The 13,697-nt window shown below is 30.9% G+C and overlaps 3 protein-coding genes across 3 annotated transcripts in view; 2 read left to right on the top strand and 1 right to left on the bottom strand.

Moving 5' to 3' along the window:
- LOC149488673 (neuropeptide SIFamide receptor-like) overlaps window positions 1-13,697 on the bottom strand; it is a 99,488-nt gene that overhangs the window by 21,389 nt on the left and 64,402 nt on the right. The window lies entirely within an intron of this gene.
- On the top strand, window positions 3,560-4,386 carry LOC149488675 (uncharacterized). The gene is made up of 2 exons (XM_089695191.1): window positions 3,560-3,658; window positions 4,139-4,386. Exons 1-2 carry the CDS (start codon window positions 3,638-3,640, stop codon window positions 4,370-4,372), a joined length of 255 nt encoding a protein of 84 aa, XP_089551317.1. The 5' UTR covers window positions 3,560-3,637; the 3' UTR covers window positions 4,373-4,386.
- On the top strand, window positions 11,482-12,858 carry LOC149488674 (uncharacterized). The gene is made up of 2 exons (XM_089695192.1): window positions 11,482-11,537; window positions 12,591-12,858. Exons 1-2 carry the CDS (start codon window positions 11,526-11,528, stop codon window positions 12,831-12,833), a joined length of 255 nt encoding a protein of 84 aa, XP_089551318.1. The 5' UTR covers window positions 11,482-11,525; the 3' UTR covers window positions 12,834-12,858.

Here is a 13,697-nt window from a genome sequence, read left to right as displayed (position 1 = left end):
TAAATACTAGCAAGTCTCCGTATTACGAAAGTTACCAGTTAATTACTTGAGCTGATAAGAAAATATATTTATACGTCTTACAATTATAATATTCATTTATTTTATATTATCATAAAAGTATTCTCTATTAAAAAATTACATATAAGAATAACCTTTACTTACCATTACTTAATAGTTATTAGTTACCCACCACGTTAGTTCTATTTTCAGTGTTATTTTGGTTGATAGTATTTCAAAATCACATTATTATTACTCTACGAAACAGAAATGAATGTAAAACAGTAATATTTGCAACGAAAAATTCGCCTTTTCCCATAATGATAATAAATAAAACACAATACAAATTAAATATCAATAACCATTATATTTTTATCATTACCTTCAAGGGAAGTTGACCTAGATAGACATGTAGGTTATCGGTACATACTAGCGACTTATTAGAACCATTCTCTGGAGGAATCAAATTCTTGTCCTATTTAGGTAATAACTTTATGAAATAGGCTGATTGTACACGAGACTGATAGAACAAGAATTCACTATTTGAACTATCTTTTTGCTATTTGAATGTCGCGTATAAGAAGTATTTGATCTTGAAAAGTAAAAATAAGACCATTTTATTGTAATAAACTAAGCATACATTTTATTAGCTTATTTTGGTCTCATATTAATTAGATATAACAAAATAAATGCTAATACGACACATAATTATAGATACCTACTTAAAAAAATACATTTTATGATACCGCTATAAACATACATACATATTAAAACACTGTTGTAAATAAAATTTCTCAAAGATGACAATGAAATAAGCAAAATCAACAACCATCAGTGCTTTTCGTATGTGTAATAAAAACAAGAAAGAGCAGAATAAATCCATTTGTCTAATCCATTAATTGTTTGAATACTATAAAATAGTGAGGAAATTGTCAAATAAAAAGTTCTAGCGGTTAACACGCTCGCGACTAAAACATCTAAAACCAAAGGGCTTAAACATACTTATAGGCGATCGAGGTCGTGTCTCTTAGATGGTTTGTTTTCCTCTATATTATTACAAATTTTGGAAAGGCTTATAAATCCATTTGTGTTGCTTATTTAAATTATTGGAAAATTGTATGATTACTTGCTTTGTTTATTCTGTTGATTAAATTAAATTTTTGTTTACATTTCTGTGATTTTGTTTATACAATCTTAGTTAACTGTAAATAATAAAAGTGTAACTGGTAGCCACATAGTAATAATGTTTTCATTTGTCCATGTTTTAGGTATATAGGATACTAGGTTTCCGCCCGCTGCTTCGCCCGCACAAATAACACATAGAAAAACCCGCATAGTTCCCGTTCCCGTGGGATTTCCGGGATTGCGTCACTATCCCGGGATAAAAAGTAGCCTATGTCCTTTCTCGGGTATCAAAATATCTCCATACCAAATTTCATGAAAATTGGTTCAGTAGTTTAGGCGTGATTGAGTAATAGACAGACAGACAGAGTTACTTTTACTATTAATAAAGTATGGATTTGCATTAGATCTATTGACTTCAAAAGCTATTTTTTTTCCTAAAATGAACCTAACTAGGGTATCATTATTGAAAATTACGATCTAGCCTTATACTATAGGCTAATGAGTAATATAAATCTAACTTAATCTGCTAGGTATGTCTAAGAACGTGTTTAAAAGCTGATTAAGTTAATCTCATGTAAAATATTAAATAACTGCATAGCAAAAACAAAATGGATTGATTCTTTAACATTAAAACATAGTCCATAGAGTAGATCGAAATCCTAGAATACTAAGGAAACTGTATACCTTCAATCTATTTTTAAATTATTGATAAATCCTGAATGAAATGAGAGAACAAACCCTGCTATTTATAGACACCCTATATACTTTATCTTTAAACTTTTATCCCTAATACACATAACATAATACTAATAGACAACGACCCTTTGGCCTTAGAATTTAATTAACTATAAGATCTAGACCGATACTCGGTCAGACCCTTAGGTAATAAATTATAACATACAGCCTTAGCTCTGACTAATAGCCCATAAAGAAGAATATGTTCAGTATTATTAAAATAGATAATCCACACATAATATATCTTAGCATTATGTTATATGTAAAATCACAATAATTCATATGAAAAAGTCAAATAAAATATAAATCGTTCTTTAATAAATCTAAAATACATTAAATAGAAAAATAAATTATATTTCTAAGATATTGTACCCATACTTAATTTATAGGTAGACCTCTTACATACTCACAAATACGTTTTATTGAACAACTATTGTCACAATTCACATATGCAAATTTTCTTTCCCATACTGTTTTTCCTAAACGCTAAAGCATTGTTTATGAAAATAATGTGAAGAATTGTAAAAATTACCTTCAATCTAAACGTACTTTTACATAACATCATAATATTCTAATTAATATTTATTTTTACTACGCATTTTTCATTTAATTTCACTTAGAGCATTAATGCTCTAAGCATTTTAAGGAATACACGTTAAACGTAATGACCCAGTTTCTCGAAGTGATAACTCTATCATTTTCCAGATTTTGAAGAATTCTAATATTATGTGACTTATTTAAACTAAATCTTTCCAGCCACTATGTGAATATGAGTATCAAACATCTAAACAAACAAACAATTGCTAAAAAACATGACATGATAACCGATATAAAGATATTAACTTAGGAAAACAGCTTAAATCTACTTGTTTTTAATACCCAGTTGAACCTATGCGATCAATAAAGATTTTAAAACTAACAAGGTATGTTGTTTTTACTCCACTATTATATAAGAAGGCAGATAAGAGAAAAAACATTTGCTCCTGACCGCATTGTAGCTATAGTCGACCTTTAGATGTCTATATGTAGAATGTCATAAGGGTACATGTGTTCTATAGAATAGTTTTAATACGGCTAAAAATATATATTTTTATTTATTTTAAATTAATTCAAATAAAACTAAACTAATACAAGAAGAAGGAATTCCTTGATGCCATCGAACATAATTTACTTAGTTATCTATTTTTGCTACAATTTATGTTCAAAATGTATGAAAGTACAATAAAAAGAACGTAATTTGCTCTTCCTTGTAAAACAGATGGCTTATATAGTCAGTATTTAATGTAATAAGATAGTTACATAGTTTACAGGTGACTGTAATCCACAGGGATATTTACACATGTATGAAGTATTTCTTCATTCCCATTACCTGGGCACCTGCCTAGAAAAAGTTTCGGTATCTGTGTTTTTTGATAAACTCAAAAATTAAGAAAGCATACAACGATTTCCTTCTTTTCATGTTGCTGTATCACGTCACAACTTCACATAGTTTACTTACAATGTAGAAGACTATATTGAGATCAAATAAACCTTACTTGTGATTGCAAACAATAAACTATGATATAATGCTAATGGAAAATTTAATTAAACAATAAGAACATTAACTATTCATCCGATACATTGCTAATAAATATTTTACCCATGATAACAAAGATAATATTGCAAAATGAAGGAAGTTTGATTGTGACGCGTCTATTGTTTTTAAGTCTATGGCGTATATACTTTTATATATATAAAGTAGCCGTAAGCTGTGAGAAACATACAAGACGTATATCCCAAGATGGCACGACACTTGTTAATCGTAAGTATCTTTGATTATATTTAATTAATCTTTTCGTTTTGTCACCACAAGTTCGCTTAATAACTTGAATTCTTGAAAGAAATTAAGTTGTACCGAAAAATTCTTTATGTTTGCCGCCAGTTATTAATTATGCGTGCGTGCTGAGTGTTGAATTCGTATCTCAAGTACTAAACAGTTTTTTCCGTAGTTTCTCTTTAAAACATTAAAACATTTATTAAAATTTTGCCTATTTAGATATAAACAAATAATTCTAGATATAAATACATCACTTCATTTTATCTTCGCAAATTTTTATCATTTGTTTTTATTTTATTTATTTTTTGTAAAATGTTTAGCTTGTTAATAAGTCTTGAATCAGATTATTAGACAATAAGTAGTGTATAATTTATTAAATTTTTTGAAAATCATTATTCGTAGGATGCGTGTTAAACATACAAACGTTATAAAATTATCAAAATTCACGTCTTTAAATCCTTCCAGATTGTGGCAGTTCTTGCAGTAGCAGCGGCCCTTCCCGACCCAGGGTACCACGTGGTCCACACAGCACCACTATACCACGCACCAATCGTCCACCACGCGCCGGTTGTGCACCACGCACCAATCATACATCACGCTCCAATCGTGCATCACGCTCCAATCGTGCATCACGCACCAATCGGTTACCATCAACCGGTTGTTAAAGTGAAATCACACTATCATCTTTTTGGTAAATAAACTGTAGAATGGTATTCTTGTGTTTTTATTTTGTGCGTGATTGTAATGAGAAGCATCAGTATTGAATATTAAATACCTATAGAATAATTAAGTGACAATATTAATTTATCAGTCTCACCTTTATTTACATAAATTGTAATGTTTTAATTATTGTTAAATTAATTGTTGCGAAGCGTGTACAAAACAGTAAATATTTTCTTCACCTTATTGGAAAATGTTACCAGTCTATCATTTATGAGTATATACTTTATAACATACCTATTGTCTTTAAAAATGTTAGTGCTTTATTTTATGTGAATATGAATATCGCCGTAGTAGAGTAGTTCATATAACATCAATGAATTTGTAAACTACGTTTCAATGGATTTCGCGAAACCAGGAATGAGCTCAACAATGTGAGATATAATAACTAAAACCAATCAAACTTATAGTTTAAAACTTGTAGTTATTAGTTAATACATAGTTATAGTTTAAACTTGTTGGTGATGTGAATGAACGCACGTGCCGGCTTTCAAAGCAGTTCAGTTGTTGCGGACTTGCACTTTGTTTAATTAGTTTATTAAGTATAGGGATAATCACTACGAAATAACATAGAGAGGAATTATTTTGTCTGTTTGTAGCGAATGAGCTCCGGATTTAATAGATCGATTTTAAAAGTTCTTTCAAACTCAAACATTTATTTATTCAATAAGTTCTTCGAGAAGCGCTTTTGTATCGCCATAACATATTTTTAACATTTACTACCGATTCAGAAAGCTGTATCTATGGAGACGAACCGGCAAGTAACTATGAATTTTCACCAATGGAAAGCTTCATTCATGTGTAGATAGGTAGAGTCTATAATTTGATTTTTTTTCCCTAATCACTATGCGCATGATAACATCTTGTGTTTAATTTTGAAAGACAAGATAATATTATGTAAATAAAGTACAGTATATTCCTATTTATTTTATTTTTTAGGAGTTGATAGAACACTCATTACTCATGTACACATTTTATCCTCCTACACTTGTTCTTTAGTATAGGAACAAATTAGAATAATGATCAAAATAATTCGTGCAAGTAATTTCCGAAAAAACACTGCTACAAAGTCGTTTCTTTACGCATACACTCATCTATTAATAGAAGTGGTCCTAATAAAATAGTTTCAATTAAAACATAATCACTTGGAGTCTTGCCTTAATAGAGAATCCTCTATTAAAAATCTTTAACCGACTTCAAAGAAAATGAGGATCTCAATTCACAGCATATTTATTTTAATCATTATTTTCAAATGGAGGCTCCTATTGTCGGAGGCCAAGATTCACTTTGGGTCCCTGCGCCACTCTAGTAAGTAGTAGTAAGTAAGTATTATTTTCAAATTATGAATAAAATTATGCAACACATTATTAATACGATTACCATAACACAAATGTGTTCAGGAATTAATAAGACCTCTAAGAATTACAAAACATTATTAATACCTAATAGCGATATCGAGATTCGAGAGAAATAAACACCGTTATAAGATCTAAGGTATTACATATCAATTCATATGACCTACTAATCGATAACCTTTAGAGCGTATACGCACTATGCGGGTAGCCGCATTGCGGGTAGCCGTCCGGCTGACCGCAAGCACAATTATGTACGTAATATTCATTTCTATACGCACTGCGATGCGGCTACCGCAGACCGCACAGTGCGCATAGAAATGAATATTACGTACATAATTGTGCTTGCGGTCAGCCGGACGGCTACCCGCAATGCGGCTACCCGCATAGTGCGTATACGCTCTTAGAAAGCGAAGGTAAATATAATTACTTGCAATTATGTGATACTATTATAATATATTTAATGTTTGGTACCTTGAAGGAATAAAAAGAATATTAAGACCGGTTAGTGCAGTGGTTAGTGACCCTGATGGAAATGGTTGTAGGTTTAATTTAGTCGTCATTTTTATATAGGTCAAATAAAGTAAACAGTGGATTTAAAATTATTAAGTATAACTGTAATCAAAATGACAGAGTTTAATCCTAAAGAGTTATGATGTTTAATTTATCTGCACACAATTTATACATATAATTACTGCTATGGCTTTCCATGTCTAGCATCCTGCATCGTGATAAACGCAGCATTCTGGAACTAAAAATAATGACTACCTATATAACATCTAACAACTCTAACCAATATAAGGAATTATTATTATTAGTCCACCATTATATTCTGATGACTGATGATTTTGATATTGCATTTTTTTTACATAGACACATTTTTAATCATGCAATAAATTCCGTAAATTATGTTTTAGATTAAGAACTAACAAATTAATGTAGCAATAAGTATTTCGATACTGGGATCGAATTTGCGAGCTTCTGAAAGTAATCGAGGGCTGCAGTTCAAAACTTTAAATTAAAAACTTTTCCGCAGCTCCGAGGCCTTACAATTGGTTCGTGAGTATTTACTTTATGGTGGCAGTACACATGGGCCCAACGTGTTGGGCCAACGGGTTGGGCCAACGTGTAGAGAGCTACTTGGCGGTATGTTGGCTTCATTAGCCTAGTTGGCGCCAATATTGGCAGGCCAACCGAATGTTGTCGGTTTTTTGTGCACACATCAAAGGATCTTGGTGCGCTCCGCAAACAGCGTTCACACGTTGGTGTCTTGTTCAGTTTGTTGTTACGCGTCAGCGGAGACAGTATCGTTGCGCGTCAATGAAATTTACGTTTAACCATGTTCCGATAGCGATGGAGGCCCGAGGCGCCGATGTGGACAAGCAATGAGGTTTTACAATTCGTAGAATTGTATCGACATGAAGGAATAATTTGGAATCCACGGCATGAACTACACAAAAATAAAACCATATGACTCAAAAAATTAGATGTTCTATTTTCTATTTATTATATTATTCTAGATGTTTTTCTTATCTCACTTTCATACAATGCGATAAAAAAATGAATATACATATTTATAAAATGAGTAAAATAGTATTAAAAAGTTACTTGTTCTTAAAAATTAAATAACAATATACAATGAGCATGATTTTGATCAAATTGTGCTTTATTACCTACATAAATAATATTATCATTTAATATAATAATATCTAAAATCTAATCTTTAAAGTTTCGTTTTATAGGTAGTTAAAATTAAATTAAATGTACCTAAAATGTACACATTTTAAACATTTGAAAAAATCTAAACATAATAATGTTTTATTTATACAGATATAAAAAAAGGACAATAGAGATTGGAAAATGGTATCATCGCAGACGGCAGAGTACACTCATTGTTATTGATGCACATGTACGTAATAATTAAACGCACTGTATATAAATAAATTGCCGCGGCTGCAAGAACTTCTACGGACTACGTCCATCTTTGAAGCGCCAATGCAGAATGATCAGTACGCCAATGTGTGAACAGGAATCTTGATATCCTTCATTTTTTCCCAACACGTTGGCCCAACGCCTTGGCCCCATGTGTACTGCCGCTATTAGATTGGTATTTTGCTGTTGGAAATAATATTTTAGAGGTTTCTTCTCTGGTGGGATTTCAACATGATTACTTCATGTTTAGATTAGTAGATTCTAGATAGTGGGATGCAGGGATGAAGTGACGTTAGCAATATAGTTCTTTCTATAGTTACAGGTTAACTTTTTATTGTGTCTCTATAGTATGGGTTTTTAGCAGTGATTTAATTGTATTGATATAAAAGGACAGATTCAAATTTTTATTTGTCATGTAATGAAGAATTGGAAATAGCTTACTTACATTTTATTATTTTCCTATTATTTAATTGGAATTTGTCTTTGTGTCCTTATTTAATGCACCTACATTTGTAATTTCTCTTTTTATCTCTTTTAACTAAATCGAATCCAGGACAGTTAAAAATCACTTAGCACGAAATACCTAGTTGTGAGCTTATAGTTCTTAGCTATAATTTCTTATTTCTAGACCAATGTGATAAAAAGTTATGACCATATAAAAACACTTCACATTTTTCTCTTACTGTTCGTCAAATCCATTAACGTCAAAATCTTTTAAAGGTTACAAGAGAGAAAAAAGCAGTATTATTATTTATTGAAAAATTTAGATATTAGAGCGAGTTTCAAAGTTCAAACTTATTTTTCTAAGATAAAACTTTTTTCGTCGATATTCTGGTGCTATATTTGGAAATTGGATGATGGATAAACATTTTGATACATGTATTGTGTTTATGTTTAAGGGAATATTTTTATAGTTTAGGAGATATGATATATTTTACTAAAATATCGTCGATATCTTCGACTGCATAGTCTAATCTCAGTCAGTTTCAAACTCAAACTCAAACTCAAACATTTATTTATTCAATTAGACTTCTTCTAGAAGCACTTTTGAAACGTCATTACATATTTTTAACATTTACCACCGATTCGGAAAGCAGTATGGTACAGTTTTGGTATGTAAACATACACACATACATTCAGATTTATAATATTATTAAAGATAACGACGTTAAAACAGCAGTTGGCTTGGAACTCCACAAAATATAACACCCCACTAATTTTACATTCAAGAACAGTGCTGGTAATTAAATTTAAAAGCAGCCATTAGAGATATTGGCTTTTCCAATTGATCGGGTCAATGACCGATATTACTATTCGAGCTGCAGGTTAAGCTACCTTTTGAGCGACCAAAAATTGGATGGTTCGTCGAAAATATATAAAAATGGAAATGTAATTATTAAATGTTTTATTTATCGATATTTTTCCATTTGAAAATAGAAGTATTCCTGTAATTGAAGAGAGTTTCTATTTCTTTAAGGTCAGGAGATGTGCAGGAGGCCGAAGGGGATAATCACGTCATCTTTAACATAATATATGTATATAATTATTCTGGAAATAGTTACATTCAGTGGAGGTTTTATTGAAGTAAAATATTATAATCATTATTTTTTAGTCTTAAGAATATTTTATAAATTATAGAGTGTCAAAGGTGATGATTAAGTATATATTGTTCTAGCGAACGATTGTGCGAAAATTGTTCATAAATATTGTTTACTAGCTGTGCCCCGCGGTTTTACCCGCAATATAGCCTATAGCCTTCCACGATAAATGGTCAATCTACCACCGAAAGGTTTTTTCATATCGGACCAGTAGTTCCTGAGATTAGCGCGTTCAAAAAAACAAACAAACTCTTCAGCTTTATGATATTAAGGATATAGATTGTATTAATTTAAATTCGGAAAAGTACTAAAATTTGTTAAAACAGATGTTTAATTCGTTGAGACAAAAACTTCCTTCAGATTCCAATCTCGGAGCCTAACCTAATTACAAAATGTTTGAAACATTATCAGTTTAATCAACATCGGTTTTGGTTCAACTTCTGTTTATTAATTAATGAATAAATTATATTTTGAAGGTGAATAGAAGAAATTGGTGAACGAAAGCCTACTTCAGTCATGTGACATTTGGTATAGATCCTCAAAGAAATATTAGTGGCTGATGATGATAAGATGGGTGTTATTAAAAATGTTTTGATAGGGGTCCATTCTGATAAATATTATATTTATCTAGTGCTTATAGACTCTTATAAGAAATCCGACAGTTAATACATCTATTTTTTATATGTCGAAACTTAAAACATATATAAGTTTGTCACATAATATTATCTCATTTTTTTTTTCATTTAAAAGTTTTAAATATACAACGACCATTTAATAACCAAAAAATAAAAACAATAAAAGCAAATATCGCTTCACATGCCCAAATAAGGTGAATTTAAACATAATAATAAGTGCATCTCATAAAAGGTCAATCGACTGCGTGTCCTTATAATATCGGAAGGAAAGAAATCTACAGTGAAGCCTTTTCTGTATAAAAATGTTATTACTACTTCCTGAACAAAATACTTTTTGATTAGCTATGTTCAGTGGTTAATTAATATGTGAGCATAGAATGAGTTCGACACGGAGTACTGGGTTCGTCCACTAATAAAAACTACCAAAAAATATACCGACTGAATTGATAACCTCCTCCTTTTTTTGAAGTCGGTTAAAAAAAGTATTTGTGTAAACTACAAATTTTCTTTCTGCCTTTTATCGGTTTATCTTTCCTCTTTATAATCTCTACTATCTGTACAAAGCTGGATACGTTATCCCTGAGTGTAAAAAGCTCTGTATGAACCGCGGACGAAGCCAGGGCGAACTGCTAGTACAATTTTAATACACGTTATAAACATCGATTGCCGTAATTTAATATATTCATTTCCAACAATCATTCATTCAAGAAAAGAAATAAGGATGTATTTATGCAAAACTAGCCAATATGTTGTAAGGCATAATTACAATGTTTCCGATTTCCTGATACCCTTCTGTATTATGCCATCCAATTAGAACGTTGACCTTAGTGAAGGCATCGAATACAATTAATTTATCTTAAATGTGTCGTGATCAGATCTTTGTTCTAGGTTTTGTGTACAGGGTGTTTAATTTTAGTTCTGTTTTTGTGGAGACGATAATGTTAAACGTCCCATATAGCCAAATATGGTTCTTTTTTGACGAGTTCCTCAAATTTTGAATCGCTAAAATTCATTCATATCATCCTTAGGAATAAAGTGGCACATGAAAATTCATGAAATACCTATTTGTAAACATATTTGAGGCAATATTCATTAATCACTGATTTTGTTTAAAAAGCTTACTTTAAACTGAAACCATTTTCAATCGCTGAAACCTCACACATATTATTCCTACATTAATTATTATTCGTGGAAGATTAGTTTCCCACGAAGAAGTTTCATTTTCAACTAGCTGCGCCCCGCGGTTTTACCTGCGTGGATCCGCTCCTATTGGCCTTAGCGTGATGATGTATCCTATAGCCTTCCTCGATAAATGGGCTATCTAACACTGAAATATTTTTTGAAATCGGACCTAGTGGTCCTGAGATTAGCGCGTTCAAACAAACAAACAGCTTTATAATATTAGTATAGATATAAATTATTACCACTTAAACAATAAACATTATTTTTTGATTTTAATAAAAATAGAACACCCTTTATAAGCAAAGGCACACTCGACTTGCGGATTGCTTAACGAAGGGAAGGATTTATTACAAGTACATAGGATACAACCGATATATAAGGTCTTAGCCCAGGTCCTTAGTCACAGTGCAAACACAGATTGTATCCTAGCACAATGTTCAAACTGGTAAGAGAATAATAATAATTTTAAACCATCGATTAAACTGATAACCTGGTTTTTAAAATCTTCAAACTTTGCTTCTTTGTTTATTTTTCTAAAACTTCCAAAGATTTCAAATAGACCTAAAAAAATAATATACTGCCATTTCTAATTTAAATCAAAAGTAAGGGAAATGATATTTGGGTTTGATCTACTACAGCAATGTTTGGTAATTAATATTCAGGTCTTAAACAATGTTTACAAAATTAGCTAAGAAATATTATAATGTTTACAATTAGGCGAGCGACCCAATTTATTTGGTTTGTAAACAAAATTAGAATAATATTAAATATCGTATTTGTACCTTATTTGTATTTAATTGTGGAATATTAAAGTGAAATAAAATAGTTAAAATTAAATTGTCCATATATGGATAAATAATTGCATTAAAACAACTTAGAGTAAAACATTACAAAATAAATAGAATTGTTAGAAGATAAATCGAACTATCAACATTATACTAAGGTCATTAACTGACAATAAATTGCATATAATGTCGATTTTATCGCCATTCAAACGAATTTATTAATTGAAATTGGCCTTAAACTCTGATAATTAATTGAAATTTTATTCGATTCAATAGTTACTTTAGTTTAATAGTTATCTTACTCTTATTTTCTTGTAGTTTCAGTTACTTTATAAATGAATTATTACTTAAAGTAAATCATGATAGTATGTATTCTGCTTCTTTTAAACTTCCAATTTCTTAAAAGAAAACAATGCATATTTTAAGAAAATGTAAGTAGAACCTATGTACAAATTATTATTAGCTCTACCGCATTGAATGTATTTGATAATTTCCGCTTTATTGTCATAAAGTAAAAGTCTCAAATATAATTTAGCACCTATTTCGTTAAAATAAACTAAAATTAATGTGTTACCACCACCGCATTTGCTATAATTAATCTGCATAGTTTTTACAGAGTAATATCATCATATTCATTAAGTACCTATATTTTATGTAATCATTATTATTTTTCATCTTTTTCCCAAGACTAAAGGCATCATTTTCAATTACAGGTAGCCTTCTTAGCCATCGTGGCCGTAGCCAGCGCGGGGGTGATCGCGCCCCTCGTCCCGGTGGCCCATGTGGCCCATCCAGTGGCCCATCCCGTGGTACCAGTGGTCCACGCGGTCCACAGGCCCGCGGCCATCGTCCACGCGGCGCCGATTGTGCCGGTCGTGAAGCACGCGCCGATCGTACATGCCGCACCGATTGTGCCGATCGTGAAGCATGCGCCGCTTGTCGCTGTACACCATTGAGATTAAATGTTTGATTGTTTATTAACTTGTTGTTTTATTGGTTAAAAATTTAAAATGATATGTAGGAGGAGACGGCTTCCTGTATGTAAAGTGGATATTAGATATGTATATTGTATGTATAGGTTGGTACTTGCGGTAGATACTTTTATAGGAGCAAGGAACCTCTTATAAAAAATAACCTGAATATAGCGTAAAGATTATCAAACTATATATTATATAATTTGAAGAATTAATAAACATACTCACAATTTTATAAACATACTTCATCATTTAATGATTCGAGAATCGAGATATTTGCCAGTTGTAATTAATACCTACACTTTTGATCATAATAAATAAGCTCTGACAAATATTACAAAAACTTTAAATAGTCAAGAAATGAACCTTTACATTAAAGTTTACCAAACAAAATTCAAAATTAAACTAAATTAAACAAAACATTGCAAGGCTACTTAGTCTAGTAAAAGGAGAATGTAGAAATAATCCAGACTGTAAAGACAATCGAGATTGGAGATTATTATTGTAGCATTGAGCAGATCTTAAAAGCTTTTGTGCATAAAAAATATTAAGATTATCTTGAAAATTAAAATAACATTGACAATTTGGCCTGTTGATAAAAAAACTGCACAGTAAAAATCTAAATAATACCGCTTCATTTGTTTAGTACCTACTTACGGTATTAGCAACTGGAGGTAATAATATATTCGACTAGAGTTTGAAAAAAAAATATGGCATTGTACGTCGGTTAATAATTGTTACTTATTATTTTACTTGCTCTATAAAGTAGCCGATAACAACAAATGTTTAATACATTTTCACATTTATCTAGGGATTATTCTCATCCATTGCTTGTGTGCTATTTAT

Source organism: Colias philodice, chromosome 5 (genome assembly GCF_061535455.1).
Source record: "Colias philodice isolate Cphi_HAF_F1 chromosome 5, ilColPhil1 Martin Lab GWU primary, whole genome shotgun sequence".
In the NCBI taxonomy this organism is placed as follows: domain Eukaryota; kingdom Metazoa; phylum Arthropoda; class Insecta; order Lepidoptera; family Pieridae; genus Colias; species Colias philodice.
This window is presented reverse-complemented; position numbering and strand designations above follow the sequence as displayed.